Source organism: Panulirus ornatus, chromosome 11, assembly GCF_036320965.1.
Source record: "Panulirus ornatus isolate Po-2019 chromosome 11, ASM3632096v1, whole genome shotgun sequence".
Taxonomy (NCBI): domain Eukaryota; kingdom Metazoa; phylum Arthropoda; class Malacostraca; order Decapoda; family Palinuridae; genus Panulirus; species Panulirus ornatus.
The window spans coordinates 49,216,692-49,234,196 of NC_092234.1; the positions used below are offsets into that span (position 1 = coordinate 49,216,692).

Sequence of the window (17,505 nt, forward strand, 5' to 3'; positions counted from 1 at the left end):
ACTGTGTGCTTCACTGGCCTGGGTTTACTGTGGGTGTTTTATGTCTGGTTTTATGTCTGGTTTTATGTCTGGTTTCTTTGTTGTGGGGGAGGGGAAGAAGGGAAGGGGGGTGAGGGGCCTTTTTCTTTACCCCTTCCCATACCTTCTCCTCACCCCTTTCCCTCCCCATTCTCCACCCCTTCCCTCCCCATTCTCCACCCCTTCCCTCCCCATTCTCCACCCCTTCCCTCCCCATTCTCCCTTCCCCCTTCCCTCCCCATTCTCCACCCCTTCCCTCCCCATTCTCCACCCCTTCCCTCCCCATTCTCCCTTCCCCCTTCCCTCCCCATTCTCCACCCCTTCCTTCCCCATTCTCCCTTCCCCCTTCCTTCCCCATTCTCCCTTCCCCCTTCCCCCAGGGCCCTGAACACACTCCACTTTTGTGTTCATTTTTCTCCTAAGGTTTTAGTGTGAGTATGCAAATTACATGTTAGGATATCCTCTTTCTAGGCTATGGTAATTTACGTGGGTTGAGGGGACCATGGTATGGTCCAGCAGCAGTACCATGGTCTGGTCCAGCAGCAGTACCATGGTATGGTCCAGCAGTACTATGGTATGGTCCAGCGGTACCATGATATGGTCCAGCAGTACCTTGGTATGGTCCAGCGGTACCATGGTATGGTCCAGCAGCAGTACCATGGTATGGTCCAGCAGTACTATGGTATGGTCCAGCGGTACCATGATATGGTCCAGCAGTACCTTGGTATGGTCCAGCGGTACCATGGTATGGTCCAGCAGCAGTACCATGGTCTGGTCCAGCAGCAGTACCATGGTATGGTCCAGCAGCAGTACCATGGTATGGTCCAGCGGTACCATGGTATGGTCCAGCAGCAGTACCATGGTATGGTCCAGCAGTACTATGGTATGGTCCAGCGGTACCATGGTATGGTCCAGCTGTACTATGGTATGGTCCAGCAGCAGTACCATGGTATGGTCCAGCAGCAGTACCATGGTATGGTCCAGCAGCAGTACCATGGTATGGTCCAGCAGCAGTACCATGGTATGGTCCAGCAGCAGTACCATGGTATGGTCCAGCAGCAGTACCATGGTATGGTCCAGCGATACCATGATATGGTCCAGCAGCGGTACCATGGTATGGTCCAGCAGCAGTACCATGGTATGGTCCAGCGATACCATGGTATGGTCCAGCAGCGGTACCATGGTATGGTCCAGCAGCAGTACCATGGTATGGTCCAGCAGCAGTACCATGGTATGGTCCAGCAGCAGTACCATGTTATGGTCCAGCAGCAGTACCATGGTATGGTCCAGCAGTACCATGGTATGGTCCAGCAGCAGTACCATGGTATGGTCCAGCAGCAGTACCATGTTATGGTCCAGCAGCAGTACCATGGTATGGTCCAGCTGTACTATGGTATGGTCCAGCAGCAGTACCATGGTATGGTCCAGCAGCAGTACCATGGTATGGTCCAGCAGCAGTACCATGGTATGGTCCAGCAGCAGTACCATGGTATGGTCCAGCGATACCATGATATGGTCCAGCAGCTACCATGGTATGGTCCAGCAGCAGTACCATGGTATGGTCCAGCGATACCATGGTATGGTCCAGCGGTACCCATAACATGGACACAGGAGACGATCATACAACAGGTCAGGTCATAATACATTGCATCCCTCTCACTGACCCCCCGTATAACATTCTACAGGGCCTGGGTTCGAGTCTGAGCTAGTCTGATGTTGAATTGTTAAAGTATACTTAAAAGAATTTTTTTTTTTTGAGAGTCACTTCATGTGTTAAATGATAAATGAACATTTAAAGTCTGGTTTTAGGCAACGTAGGGGTCATAAGTGAATTATCTGGATAAACAGAAATGGTTAATTAATGATGACCCGAGAATTACGAACACCAACCAAAAGATTTTATTCATTTTGTGTAAAAAAAAGAAAGAAAAGAGGTGTCTTTTGGATAGTATTTTAGGTTTGACATTTTTATTGTCGATTTTTACATAGAAGTACCGAGCGTACAGTGGGTGGGTACAGTACATGGACATAGGGGGTTGGGGTAGGGAACGGGTGGGCCCAATTGGGGGCCCAGGGACCCAATAGCCCCCCCCTTCCCCTGCCCTCACTCCCATCAGTGGGGGGGAGGGGAGGTCTGAAATACATGAAATACATAATACATGATTACAGGATAGGAAGTGATCCTGAGAGAGCAACGTATTCATATCATTTGTATCATACAACAACGAGTTACAGAGTACAACACATACACATACCGAATACTTAGTTCCCAGTCCACTGAGACGTGTGGTGGAAACAGGACACAGGGTAGTTCACAGTCACGAACACTACGTTGATAATATAGGTCACTGATAATGTACATTACATATGGTACATGTACACACACAATGTGCATCCTACATATACACAGCAGACGAGAATTGGAAAGTACTCTTCTTTTTTTTTTTAAAGGATCCGTTTTCTATGATTGTGTCATCATAGTGGTACGGACCATTTTCTTTGACTGTTTACCAAGTCGACGTCACTCCTCCGTTTTCTACGAGTGTGCGTAATGATGGCATCACTCATTTCGTTTTTCATTGATTGTTCATTGTGTGACGTCACGTGTAGCGTGGGATGTCGTCACTGGCGAATGCCTGGTACGCTGCGGTGACGTCACTGCGAGATTTGATGACGTCAATCAGCGACCAGGATGACGTCAATTATATGCCAGGATGACGTCACCTGTACGCAAGACCAGGATGCCACGTACCCGGACGTCAAGATGGCACATTTAGTATGACTTTGATGACTACTTCTTCAGGAGGGCACAGTGACATCATCAATTGAAGTCATTTGGACACGTCAGTCACTTTGAAGGTCTGGACAATCCTGCTTTGAGGCCAAGATGAAGTCAACTCTGCTGTGGGGCCAAGATGAAGTCAACCCTGCCGTGGGACTAAGTTGAAGTCATTTCTGGTGTGGGACCAAGATGAAGTCAACCCTGCCGTGGTACCAAGATGAAGTCAGCCCAGCCGTGGGACCAAGGTAAAGTCAACTCTGCTGTGGGACCAAGATGAAGTCTACCGACCAAGATGAAGTCAACTCTGCTGTGGGGCCAAGATGAAGTCCTCTGCTGTGGGGCCAAGGTGAAGTCAACTCTGCTGTGGGGCCAAGGTGAAGTCAACTCTGCTGTGGGACCAAGATGAAGTCAACCCTGCTGTGGGGCCAAGATGAAGTCAACTCTGCTGTGGGACCAAGATGAAGTCAACTCTGTTGTGGGACCAAGATGAAGTCAACTCTGCTGTGGGGCCAAGATGAAGTCAACTCTGCTGTGGTGCCAAGATGAAGTCAACTCTGCTGTGGGGCCAAGATGAAGTCAACTCTGCTGTGGGGCCAAGATGAAGTCAACTCTGCTGTGGGGCCAAGATGAAGTCAACTCTGCTGTGGGGCCAAGATGAAGTCAACTCTGCTGTGGGGCCAAGATGAAGTCAACTCTGCTGTGGGACCAAGATGAAGTCAACTCTGCTGTGGGGCCAAGATGAAGTCAACTCTGCTGTGGGACCAAGATGAAGTCAACTCTGCTGTGGGGCTAAGATGAAGTCAACTCTGCTGTGGGGCCAAGATGAAGTCAACCTTGCTGTGGGGCCAAGATGAAGTCAACTCTGCTGTGGGACCAAGATGAAGTCAACTCTGCTGTGGGGCCAAGATGAAGTCAACTCTGCTGTGGGACCAAGATGAAGTCAACCCTGCTGTGGGGCTAAGATGAAGTCAACTCTGCTGTGGGGCCAAGATGAAGTCAACCTTGCTGTGGGGCCAAGATGAAGTCAACTCTGCTGTGGGGCCAAGATGAAGTCAACTCTGCTGTGGGGCCAAGATGAAGTCAACTCTGCTGTGGGGCCAAGGTGAAGTCAACTCTGCTGTGGGGCCAAGATGAAGTCAACTCTGCTGTGGGGCGGCCGTCGTCGTCCCAGGTGACGTCACGATGTCAGACGAGGATGAGGATGATGTGTGAGAGCCGAGCTGAGGTGAGGGAGGCCAGGCTGGGCACCAGCAGGAGGGAGGACGAGGACGAGGACGAGGACGAGGAGGACGAGGACGGGAAGCCTGGAACATGACCACACGTCACATTTAGCACCGGGTCACACCACACAACACACACACACACACACACACACATACACACACACATACACACACACACATACACACACACACACACACACACATACACACACACACACACACTCAGACACACACACACACACACACCTGTGAGTGAATCCCGCCCATGTTGAGACACTGAGGTGAGGTGGGGGGTCGGGAGACGATATGGAGTGAGGGGGGGAGACACGGTATGAAGTGAGGGGGGACATAATATGAAATGAGGGGACTGGAGTAAGGGAGGGGACACAATATGAAGTGAGGGAGGGAGGGGACGCAGTATGAAGTGAGGGAGGGAGGGGACACAATATAAAGTGAGGAGGGGGAGGGACACAACATGGAAGGAGGTAAATATTCCACATACGACATACCAGCGACGTAGACACGTTGGTTGGTCGTCGTATGTTGACGGATGTACGACAGTGAATGGCTAGACCAATTATGATATCAGGTTCGTTAATTGATTGTAGGAGTGATTGTGGTCTTGTTATTAATGACTAAATGGCTATAGCAACAGGATGAATTAGGACACAGGATAATGATGGGAGCCTTCTCATTAAGACGAAACCCCCCCCCCCAAATAATCCTCTAATCCTTTGGATAGATGACTGATTAATCCTCTCCTAATCCTTAAGAAAGATGACTGATTAATCACCCCTTAATCCTTAAGAAAGATAACTGATTAATCTTCTAATCCTTAAGAAAGATGACTGATTATAGGAATGGATTATAACTGGTAAAAAAAAAGGATTAGAAACCTTTACTAATGATGTAGAGAACAGGTAAGTTTCCTTACATTGTAACCACGTCAAAATAAAGAGATCCTCTGAACTTTATTACGGGAATGGGATATAGAGAGTGAGTGATGGGTGGAGTGATGGGGGATTTACATATATATATATATATATATATATATATATATATATATATATATATATATATATATATATATATATTTACATCTTTAGTAACGGTGCTCATAAGGTCGACGCTACGTAAGGGACTGTAGTTTTGAAGGGCGTGGGAGAGATGACAGTGCTACGCTCAAACGAGGGGTGACTAGGGGGGGGGTGCTGTTAGGGTGGTAACTCAACGAACTACCTTCCTTGACGTACCTTTAGTAACAAGGGGAGTGTCCTGACGGAGGCGCTGCTGGACGCCGGAGATGGCTGGCTCTGGAGGACCTGGATGGCCAGAGGTACCACGCCCTGCACGACGGGCAGGCTCCCTATTACCTGCAGCGCTTGGCCCTCCTGCTGTCGCCGTGTGCTTCCCCCTCCTCCTCCTCCTCCTCCTCCTGCCGATGGTCTGGTTTGCCCCGTCGCCACCTTCGCCGTAGCCTCGGGCACCAGTTCCAAGTCAAGCGACTGGTGTGGGGGCGCTGACTGGGTCCGCCTGGGTTTGACGGTCGAGACGCGGCCCTTGTTGGAGGTCGGGAGGCTGAGGGAGGGCGCTGGGGGGCTTGGGAGGTTGAAGGAGGGCGCTGGGGGGCTTGGGAGGCTGAGGGAGGGCGCTGAGGGGCTTGGGAGGTTGAAGGAGGGCGCTGAGGGGCTTGGGAGGCTGAGGGAGGGCGCTGAGGGACTTGGAAGGCTGAGGGAGGGCGCTGGGGGGCTTGGGAGGCTGAGGGAGGGCGCTGGGGGGCTTGGGAGGTTGAAGGAGGGCGCTGGGGGGCTTGGGAGGCTGAGGGAGGGCGCTGAGGGGCTTGGGAGGCTGAGGGAGGGCGCTGGGGGGCTTGGGAGGTTGAAGGAGGGCGCTGGAGGGCTTGGGAGGCTGAGGGAGGGCGCTGGGGGACTTGGAAGGCTGAGGGAGGGCGCTGGGGGGCTTGGGAGGTTGAATGAGGGCGCTGAGGGGCTTGGGAGGTTGAAGGAGGGCGCTGGAGGGCTTGGGAGGTTGAAGGAGGGCGCTGGGGGGCTTGGTGTCACCCCAGAGGCGTGGGAGTCGGTGGCGACAGGTGTGGGTTCTCTGTGTGTGTTCGTAGGAGGAGTGAGGAAGGTCACGGGGGCGGGTATGTGCCTCCGTCGGCCGATGCGCAGAGTTGTGAACTCGTCCGTCGCGGTGAGCGTCTTGGGGAGGACCTTCTTGACGGAGAGGTCGTCGTGGGAGAGGGAGGCCTGGGGTTGAGGAGGGGGTGGTCGTGTGGTGAGGGAAGGTCGTTCTTGTCCCTCCGGTGGTCGTTCAGGTGGAGCCTGTCGAATAAGGTGATGGAAGGGCTCGAGGTCGTGTCAGGATGGGTGTGGCGGTGTTGGGTCGTCGTCATCGCGGGCTCCCCCGCAGGTCTGGTCGAGAGCGGTCGAGCCAGCGTCTCCCTCCCAGCGTGGAGGATGTGGTCGAAGCGGTCGTTGACGTCCCCTCCCTCAGACTGGTCGAAGGGGTCGACGAAGCCGTTCGTATGGCCGCGTCGGAGGCCATGATGATGCTCCTCCTCCTCCTCGCGTGTTGGGTCGCCGACCTCCCCCTCCTTCAGGTGGAGGAACATGGAGAGGTCGGGGTCGGCGGTGAGGTTGAGGTACTGGTCGTAGGCTGGGTCTTCCCGCCCGAAGATGGCGATGTCCGAGCACCCGCGGAAGACCTCCTGCGGACCACAGCCGGCCTGGTTCCTGCCGTCCTTGCAGAAACCCCAGTTGTTGCCTGACGGGGGTGTGGTCAACGCCGCACCAAGAGTGAAGGAGGAGGCGCGTCTTAGTAACAATGTCTCTCTCTCTCTCTCTCTCTCTCTCTCTCTCTCTCTCTCTCTCTCTCTCTCTCTCTCTCTCTCTCTCTCTCTCTCTCTCTCATCTATTCATCATCCCTCAGTGGTCATGTCATCACCACCAGGTGATCACCGATGTATATATAAACCATGATATTTCCTCCGTGATCCCTCTGCCACTCTGACTGTGTTACATGGGTCAACCACAGTCGTGTGTCCGTCCAGTGTGTGGGTATACCCTGCACCCCTCACCTCCACCCCTCACCTTGACCCACCCTCACCTCCACCCCTCACCTTGACCCACCCTCACCTTGACCCCTCACCTTGATCTTCAGCTCTGTTATAATCACTCAGTAAACTATTATTGTTATTATTATTATTATTATTATTATTATTATTATTATTATTATTATTATTATTATTATTATATACAGATAACCTAAAGCCCTCAGTGATATACTCATTGTGACACTACCTGTCGTGTAGTGCCACACCGGACGACACACTCACCTGTCGTGTAGTGCCACACTGGACGACACACTCACCTGTCATGTAATGCCACACCGGACGACACACTCACCTGTCGTGTAGTGCCACACTGGACGACACACTTACCTCTCGTGTAGTGCCACACTGGACGACACACTCACCTGTCGTGTAGTGCCACACTGGACGACACACTCACCTGTCGTGTAGTGCCACACTGGACGACACACTCACCTGTCGTGTAGTGCCACACTGGACGACACACTCACCTGTCGTGTAGTGCCACACTGGACGACACACTCACCTGTCGTGTAGTGCCACACTGGACGACACACTCACCTGTCGTGTAGTGCCACACCGGACGACACACTCACCTGTCGTGTAGTGCCACACTGGACGACACACTCACCTGTCATGTAGTGCCACACTGGACGACACACTCACCTGTCATGTAGTGCCACACCGGACGACACACTCACCTGTCGTGTAGTGCCACACTGGACGACACACTTCTCGTGTAGTGCCACACTGGACGACACACTCACCTGTCATGTAGTGCCACACCGGACGACACACTCACCTGTCGTGTAGTGCCACACTGGACGACACACTCACCTGTCGTGTAGTGCCACACTGGACGACACACTCACCTGTCGTGTAGTGCCACACCGGACGACACACTCACCTGTCGTGTAGTGCCACTGGACGACACATTGGCTACAGGTCAGGCCAGGCGGCAGCTGGAGAGGGATGCGGAAGAGCCCCGTCTGGGACTGCTTCAGGTAGTACCTGTGGACAGGGCTATGATTAGGGCCAGCTGGGGCGGTGGTTCAAGTGGCACCTCACGCTGCGAGGTGTTGGGTCAAGTGGCACTCGAGGTTTTTGCCCATTTCCGGAAGGGTGGTGGGTGGGGAGTGTGTGTGTTAGCCTTGTGTGCCGCTCAAGGAGGACCTCCCAGTGATAAGTGGCACTCAAGACGAGTGTCAGGTATTGATGGGTCTCCTGAGTTCTCTCTCTCTCTCTCTCTCTCTCTCTCTCTCTCTCTCTCTCTCTCTCTCTCTCTCTCTCTCTCTCTCTCTCTACACACACACACACACACACACCTGGTAATGAGACACAGACCTGGTACCTGGTCATGAGAGACACTGACCTGGTACCTGGTCATGAGACTGACCTGGTACCTGGTAATGAGAGACACTGACCTGGTACCTGGTTGGTGGACGAGACTGAGCACGTGTTTGTTGAGACATTTCTGGCGGACGAACGACCCTGGCTCGTTGTTAGGGCAGAGGCGGAACTCGAACCACCCCAAGTGGTTTGTCGTTAGGTGCACCGTGGCTACCATCACCTGAGGGGAAGGAGGGGAGAGAGAGAGAGAGGGGAGTGGTAGTAGTTAGGTACCTCAAATGTGTTGTTCATTGACCTTACCATCATGGAAATAAATGTCACAGTCGTAGTCGAATGTCCAAGAACGGTGTATGGTGTTGTCGTGTGTGGTATAGACGAGCAAGCACAGGCGCCATTCTGCGAACACGTTTCGTCCATGCGACACACGGGGTCTGGGTGCTGGCGAACACAGTCGTTCATGCGACACACGGGGTCTGGGTGCTGGCGAACACAGTCGTTCATGCGACACACGGGGTCTGGGTGCTGGCGAACACAGTCGTTCATGCGACACACGGGGTCTGGGTGCTGGCGAACACAGTCGTTCATGCGACACACGGGGTCTGGGTGCTGGTGAACACAGTCGTTCATGCGACACACGGGGTCTGGGTGCTGGCGAACACAGTCGTTCATGCGACACACGGGGTCTGGGTGCTGGTGAACACGCTACGTTCATGCGACACACGGGGTCTGGGTGCTGGTGAACACGCTACGTTCATGAGACACACGGGGTCTGGGTGCTGGCGAACACAGTCGTTCATGCGACACACGGGGTCTGGGTGCTGGTGAACACAGTCGTTCATGCGACACACGGGGTCTGGGTGCTGGCGAACACAGTCGTCCATGCGACACACGGGGTCTGGGTGCTGGCGAACACAGTCGTTCATGCGACACACGGGGTCTGGGTGCTGGCGAACACAGTCGTTCATGCGACACACGGGGTCTGGGTGCTGGCGAACACAGTCGTTCATGCGACACACGGGGTCTGGGTGCTGGCGAACACTGTCGTTCATGCGACACACGGGGTCTGGGTGCTGGCGAACACGCTACGTTCATGCGACACACGGGGTCTGGGTGCTGGCGAACACAGTCGTTCATGCGACACACGGGGTCTGGGTGCTGGCGAACACGCTACGTTCATGCGACACACGGGGTCTGGGTGCTGGCGAACACAGTCGTTCATGCGACACACGGGGTCTGGGCGCCAGGGAACACAGTCGTCCATGCGACACACGGGGTCTGGGTGCTGGAGAACACGCTACGTTCATGCGACACACGGGGTCTGGGTGCTGGCGAACACAGTCGTTCATGCGACACACGGGGTCTGGGTGCTGGCGAACACAGTCGTTCATGCGACACACGGGGTCTGGGTGCTGGTGAACACAGTCGTCCATGCAACACACGGGGTCTGGGTGCTGGTGAACACAGTCGTTCATGCGACACACGGGGTCTGGGTGCTGGCGAACACAGTCGTTCATGCGACACACGGGGTCTGGGCGCCAGGGAACACAGTCGTCCATGCGACACACGGGGTCTGGGTGCTGGAGAACACGCTACGTTCATGCGACACACGGGGTCTGGGTGCTGGCGAACACAGTCGTTCATGCGACACACGGGGTCTGGGTGCTGGCGAACACAGTCGTCCATGCGACACACGGGGTCTGGGTGCTGGCGAACACAGTCGTCCATGCAACACACGGGGTCTGGGTGCTGGCGAACACAGTCGTTCATGCGACACACGGGGTCTGGGTGCTGGCGAACACAGTCGTCCATGCGACACACGGGGTCTGGGTGCTGGCGAACACAGTCGTCCATGCGACACACGGGGTCTGGGTGCTGGCGAACACGCTACGTCCATGCGACACACGGGGTCTGGGTGCCAGCTGGGGGTACGTACACGTGTGCCTTTGCTGGTGGCCAGGGTAGGAGGTGCATGATTGGAGTGGACGAAGATGAGGTCATAGTGAGGGAAGAAGGCCATGTTAGAGGTGTATTAGAGGGCAAGGGCGTGTTAGAGATATGTTAGAGGGCAAGGGAATGTTAGAGATGTGTTAGAGGGCAAGGGCGTGTTAGAGATGTGTTAGAGGGCAAGGGTATGTTAGAGATGTGTTAGAGGGTAAGGGCGTGTTAGAGATGTGATAGAGGGTAAGGGCATGTTAGAGATGTGTTAGAGGGCAAGGGAATGTTAGAGATGTGTTAGAGGGCAAGGGAATGTTAGAGATGTGTTAGAGGGCAAGGGCATGTTAGAGATGTGTTAGAGGGCAAGGGTATGTTAGAGATGTGTTAGAGGGTAAGGGCGTGTTAGAGATGTGTTAGAGGGCAAGGGTATGTTAGAGATGTGTTAGAGGGTAAGGGTATGTTAGAGATGTGTTAGAGGGTAAGGGCGTGTTAGAGTGAGAGATGGTGGCGTTAGAGAGAGAGAGAAAAAAAGAGAATCTACTTTATCATTTGGAAAGACGGAACGGATAAGTGAGAGAGAGAGAGAGAGAGAGAGAGAGAGAGAGAGAGAGAGAGAGAGAGAGAGAGAGTTAGTTCACCCAGGATCTTCACTACCGGCTGGCGTGACCGACCCAGGCAACCGTGACGTATTGAACTGTACATAGCCATGACGTGGTGGACCACGCACCCGTGACGTCATGAATCACCATGTGACGTCATGGTTACGTAGGCTTGAGGGGAGGGGATTGAAGACGTCATAGGTCCTCATGGTGGGTGTGTCTCGCTCAGGTGTGACCTGGTGTCTGGTACCATGACCTCACAGCTCAGAATTATAGAGGGTTAGTCCCTGGCCTGGCTCACACGGTACACAGGCTCACACGGTACACAGGCTCACACGGTACACTGGCTCACACGGTACACTGGCTCACACGGTACACAGGCTCACACGGTACACAGGCTCACACGGTACACTGGCTCACACGGTATACAGGCTCACACGATACACAGGCTAACACGGTACACAGGCTCACACGGTACACTGGCTCACACGGTACACTCACCTGGCATCACACGGTACACAGACTCACCTGGCATCACACGGTACACAGACTCACCTGGCATCACACGGTACACAGACTCACCTGGCATCACACGGTACACAGACTCACCTGGCCCTCGCGGTACACCCTGGAGATGACCCCAGTGCCCCAGGTCCCCCCGGCTTCGTGTGGGCGTGGGCGTGGGAGGTCCCAGGGGTCACCACACACCCCACACCGCCCACGGTTCTGGACCCACTGCCGCTGTGGGGGAGAGGGAGGAAGAAAGACGGTTATAAGGTTATTAATAACATTCTACAACCTGGGATGTTCATCCTCCGTTTCTCACCCTCCGTGTTGTGGGTGGGCGATTGTGTGTGTGTGTGTGTGTGTGTGTGTGTGTGTGTGTGTGTGTCGTGTTGTTCTGTGGTGGAGGTTGTGATCGCGTTGGCCAGTCCGGGTTGTGAGGCAGGTGGTCGGTCGGTGTTGTAGAGCGGTTGTGAGGGAGTTGTTAAAAAAAAAAGTGGCGCGTTCAGTGTTGCGTGGTGTGTGGATGTCATGCCGTGGGGGGGGAAGTCTTCTATAGTGTTCCCTGCAGCGTACAGGAAGTCGGCCACGTCCACCGGGCGAGACCCCATGTTATATGAAGGGCAGGGGTGTGGGTCAAGATGTCATCTTGGGCATGAAGGGGAAGGATGGGGTGGTGATGGTGTGTGGGTGTCTTGTGATGGGCCGAATGGGTGTTTCTCTTGGTGTAGCTACACTTGAGAGGTGTGCGAAACCCAAGTGGTAAAAGTGTGACTCGTACTTGTCTAGGGAGTGTAGTTTCAGATGGTTGTATGTCAGGTGGGAAGTGGAGGGAAGGTGGGGTTAGGAAGGTAAGGTGATTGGAGCTTGTTCTGGTTAATTACAGTGTGTGTGTGTAAGAATTGTTACAGAAGAAGGAACAGAGAAGGGGGCCAAGTGAGGATATTCCCTCAAAGGCCCAGTCCTCTGTTCTTAACGCTACCTCGCTAATAAGGGAAATGGGGGAATGTATGAAAGATGAAAGAAATATATATATATATATTTATAAAATATTATAAATTATATATATATTTTATTTATATATATTTTTTTTTTTTTTTTTCTTTTCTTCTTTTAAACTATTCACCATTTCCCGCGGGTTTGCGAGGTTAGCGTTAGAACGAGGTGGGCCATTTTTTTGGGAATTTCCTCAAACCCGGGGAAACCCCTTTTTGTTCCCTTTTTTTGGAAAATAAAAAAAAAAAAGAGAGGGGGGATTTTCCAAACCCCCCGCTCCCTTCCCCTTTAGTCGCCTTCTACGAACGCAGGGAATTACGTGGGAAGTATTCTTTCTCCCTATCCCAGGGATAATATATATATATATATTTATATATATATTATATAATTATAATATATATATATATAATATATATTGCATACAACGTACACTTCCATAGTAAATACAGTATCGTACGCCAGTGGGATTCGAACCATTGCTACATGTGTGGAATTTGGTAACATGATGCATTAGGCTATTCAAAGCATGATATTAGTTTCCAAATAACTGCATGGTTGACAACATGTGATCGCTAGTCACTGGCTCCTGTGTGTGTGTGTGTGTGTGTGTGTGTGTGTGTGTGTGTGCGTGACGGCTAATGACCTGTGACGACCCCGTTACCTATAACACACACACACACACACACACACCTTACCATACCTTCTGGCCTTACGAGATCCTTCTGCCCTTATGAGCCTACTGCAGCGCTCGGGAAGTCAGCCACGTCCACCAGATGGGACCCGAGGTCATCATGTGTTGTGGTGTGTGTGTGTGTGTGTGTGTGTGTGTGTGTTATGTTATATTATGTTACGCTTATATTGATTTGGGGTTTGAGTTGAGGAGTTGGGAGTGGAGGTTGCTGAAGTGTGAGGGAAAGGGGGTAAGGTTTTCCATTTCCCCCTCTGGTGTTGGTTAGGTTAGGTTAGGTTAGGTTAGGTTGGTCGAGTGAGTTGTTTGGGGTGGTAGGTTGGGGTTGGGGGGTTCGGGAGGAGGGTCGGGGGTCTATGTGTGGGGGGGGGGGGGGTTCGGGAGGTGGGTGGGGGGTCTATGTTTTGGGGGGGGGAGGCGGAGGTGGGTCGGGGGTCTATGTGTGGGGTTGGGAGGCGGGAGGTGGGTCGGGGGTCTATGTGTGGGGTTAGAGGGTGGGAGATGGGTCGGGGGTCTATGTGTGGGGTTGGGGGGTGGGAGGTGGGTCGGGGGTCTCTGTGTGGGGTTGGAGGGTGGGAGATGGGTCGGGGAGTCTCTGTGTGGGGTTGGGAGGTTGTGTACGTGTGCTGGTGCCTGTGTAGACCTGAGTGCCGAAGTGAGACGGTATTGGGACGATCTTCCCTTCATGTGAAGGTGTTGAGTGGGTAAGCAGTCAGTGATGACCTTCGCTTTGACCTCTCCCGGAACAGAAGGTTAGGGAAGATGACCTCGCTTGACCTCCCGTGACACAAGAAGTCGGGGAGATGAACCTTGTTTGACCGTCTCTTGAGACAAGAGGCCTGGGAAGATCACCTCGCTTGACCTCCCGTAACACAAGAGGTCAGGGAAGGTGACCTCGCTTGCCTTCCCGCAACACAAGAGGTCAGGGAAGGTGACCTCGCTTGACCTCCCGTAACACAAGAGGTCAGGGAAGGTGACCTCGCTTGACCTCCCATAACACAAGAGGTTAGGGAAGATGACCTCACTTGACCTCCCGTAACACAAGAGGCCAGGGAAGATGACCTCGCTTGCCTTCCCGTAACACAAGAGGTTAGCGAAGATGACCTCGCTTGCCTTCCCGTAACACAAGAGGTCAGGAAGATGACCTCGCTTGCCTTCCCGTGACACAAGAGGTCAGGAAAGATGACCTCGCTTGACCTCCGTAACCCCCAAAAGATCAGGGAAGATGACCTCGTTGCCCTTCCGTAACACAGAGGTCAGGAAGATGACCTCGCTTGACCTCCCGTAACACAAGAGGTCAGGGAGGATGACCTCGCTTGCCTTCCCGTAACACAAGAGGCCAGGGAAAATGACCTCGCTTGCCCTTTCCCCTAACACAAGAGGTCAGGGAAGAAAACCTTGGCTTGCCTTCCCGTAAACAAGGGTCAGGGAAGATGACTCGCTTGCCTTCCCGTAACACAAGAGGTCAGGAAGATGACCTCGCTTGACCTCCCGTAACACAAGAGATCAGGGAAGGTGACCTCGCTTGCCTTCCCGTTACACAAGAGGTCAGGGAAGGTGACCTCGTTTGACCTCCCGTGACACAAGAGGTCAGGAAATATTGTGTGTAGTTTGTAACTTTGATTTTTTTCTTTTTATACTATTCGCCATTTCGCGATTAGCGAGGTAAACGTTTAAGAACAGAGGACTGGGCCTTTGGGGAATTCCTCACCTGGACCCCTTTTCTGTTCCTTCTTTTGGAGAAAAAAAAAAATGAAAAACGAGAGGGGGGATTTCCAGCCCCCGCTCCCTTCCCTTTTAGTCGCCCTTCTACGACACGCAGAATACGTGGGAAGTATTCTTTCTCCCCTATCCCCTATTTCATTTAATAAAATAAAAGATTTGTAGAATGTACAATTTGTACATGCAAATAATTCATTAGTACATTGTACACCCAAAAACAAACTATGGCATGAAAATAGATACCATCCATTGCAGGGAAAGCCAGCAATAACAAGTATAAAAATGAAGTGGACCATATGATCCATCTTGGATACAAGAAAATCATGTAAAGGATAGTCAGGACTAACCCTGGCAGAGAATAGTATGGCGGCATCAACTTTGATATGTTGGCTTTTTTAGGAGAGGGTGGAAGACCAGACAGGTGAGGCGTAGTTTAGACTGGAGCGAATGATTGGTTAGTAGATATGTTAAGGCCTAGTTTTCTCCTCGTCCAAATCTGGCGCAAGTCAGTGTTCTGTGGACATGTCCTTTGTGTGTTGCGTTTGTGTTGTCAGGATGTGGGGTAGGCCCCCCTGTGGTGTCAGGATGTGGGGCCCTGTGGTGTCAGGATGTTGGGCCTTCTGGTTGTCTAGGGTGTGGGCCACCTGTGGTGTCAGGATGTGGGCCCTGTGGTGTCAGGATGTTGGGCCCCCTGTGGTGTCAGGATGTTGGGCCTGTGGTGTCAGGATGTGGCCCCTGTGGTGTCAGGATGTTGGGCCCCTGTGGTGTCAGGATGTGGGCCCCTGTGGTGTCAGGATGTGGGCCCCTGTGGTGTCAGGATGTGGGCCCCTGTGGTGTCAGGATGTTGTCATGTCATGGTGCGGTAGTCTGCATAAAGGAAGACCTTCATGTTGAGGTGTGCGTATGGGGAATGGGAGGTCGTATGGGGAATGGGAGGTCGTGTGGGTAATGGGAGGTCGTGTGGGTAATGGGAGGCGTTTGGGTATGGGAGGTCGTATGGTTATGGGAGGTCGTATGGTATGGGAGGATCGTTATGGGTAAGGGAGGTCGTATTGGGGAATGGGACGGTCGTATGGGTAATGGGTAGGTCGTATGGGTAATGGGAGGTCGTCCTTTGGGTAATGGGAGGGCGTTTATGGGGAATGGGAGGTCGTTCATGGGTAATGGGAGGTCGTATGGGGAATGGGAGGTCGTATGGGTAATGGAGGTTGTTGGGTAATGGGAGGTCGTATGGGGAATGGGAGGTCGTATGGGTAATGGGAGGTCGTATGGGGAATGGGAGGTCGTATGGGGAATGGGAGGTCGTATGGGGAATGGGAGGTCGTGTGGGGAATGGGAGGTCGTTTTATGGGGAATGGGAGGTCGTATGGGGAATGGGAGGTCGTGTGGGTAATGGGAGGTCGTTATGGGGAATGGGAGTTTTCGTATGGGGAATGGGAGGTCGTATGGGGAATGGGAGGTCGTGTGGGTAATGGGAGGTCGTATGGGGAATGGGAGGTCGTATGGGGAATGGGAGGTCGTATGGGGAATGGGAGGTCGTATGGGGAATGGGAGGTCGTATGGGTAATGGGAGGTCGTATGGGGAATGGGAGGTCGTATGGGGAATGGGAGGTCGTATGGGGAATGGGAGGTCGTATGGGGAATGGGAGGGTTCGTATGGGGAATGGGAGGTCGTATGGGGAATGGGAAGTCGTATGGGTAATGGGAGGTCGTATGGGGAATGGAAGGTCGTATGGGGAATGGGAAGTCGTATGGGTAATGGGAGGTCGTATGGGGAATGGGAGGTCGTATGGGTAATGGGAGGTCGTATGGGGAATGGGAGGTCGTATGGGGAATGGGAGGTGTGCGTATGGGGAATGGGAGGTCGAAGCCACCTCTCGCACACCACACAGACACGCCGTAAACGACCCAACAAGCATCAAACGACCTCATTAACGGGTTAACGACCCTCCCGTCGCAATCTTGAAACGCCCCCCCAACCACCACCCATCCCAGACGTACACACTCACGTGACACTGTTTATATAGTAGCCATCTGTGGCTGAAGGGGTAATATGGGGGTGTGAAAATATTTATATATATGTATATTATATTCTATATATTTTTTATATACTATATTATATATATATTTTATATATTTATATATATTTATATATATATATATTTTGAAAGGGATCACAATTTTTGGCGTGATCAAGATATTCCTATGAGTCCACGGGGAGAAAATGAAACACGAAAAGTTCCCAAGTGCACTTTCGTGTCATAAACACTTCATCAGGGAGACACAAGAGTGGAATATAACAGTCCGGTTGAATATACAACGAAGAGGACGGAAGCTAGGAGGCCATTTTCGTGTTTCATTTCTCCCGTGGACTCATAGGGAATATATTATATTATATTATATAATATATATATATATTATATATATATATAGATAGGTACGTCCATTGTTCCCATGTCCCCCCCCCTACAACCCTTCCTCCTCAAACCCCCCCCCCCCCCCCCCCCCCCCCCCCCCCCCCCCCCCCCCCCCCCCCCCCCCCCCCCTTCCTCCACATTTTCCTGACCCTTGGCCTTGACCACCCGCATCATGCCACA

General features: G+C 52.7%; 1 protein-coding gene across 2 annotated transcripts in view; it reads right to left on the reverse strand.

The window, feature by feature from the left end:
- Nucleotides 1–6,005: 6,005 nt before the first annotated feature.
- Nucleotides 6,006–17,505, reverse strand: part of LOC139751108 (uncharacterized) — a 32,813-nt gene continuing 21,313 nt past the window's right edge. For both annotated transcript variants that reach the window (XM_071666207.1, XM_071666208.1), the window contains 4 exons: nucleotides 11,608–11,739; nucleotides 8,539–8,684; nucleotides 8,022–8,125; nucleotides 6,006–6,789 (listed from right to left, as the gene is read on the reverse strand). In XM_071666207.1, the coding sequence (XP_071522308.1) occupies nucleotides 6,155–6,789; nucleotides 8,022–8,125; nucleotides 8,539–8,684; nucleotides 11,608–11,739 (1,017 nt within the window). In that variant the 3' untranslated portion in view covers nucleotides 6,006–6,154. The remainder of the gene's footprint in view (nucleotides 6,790–8,021; nucleotides 8,126–8,538; nucleotides 8,685–11,607; nucleotides 11,740–17,505) is intronic.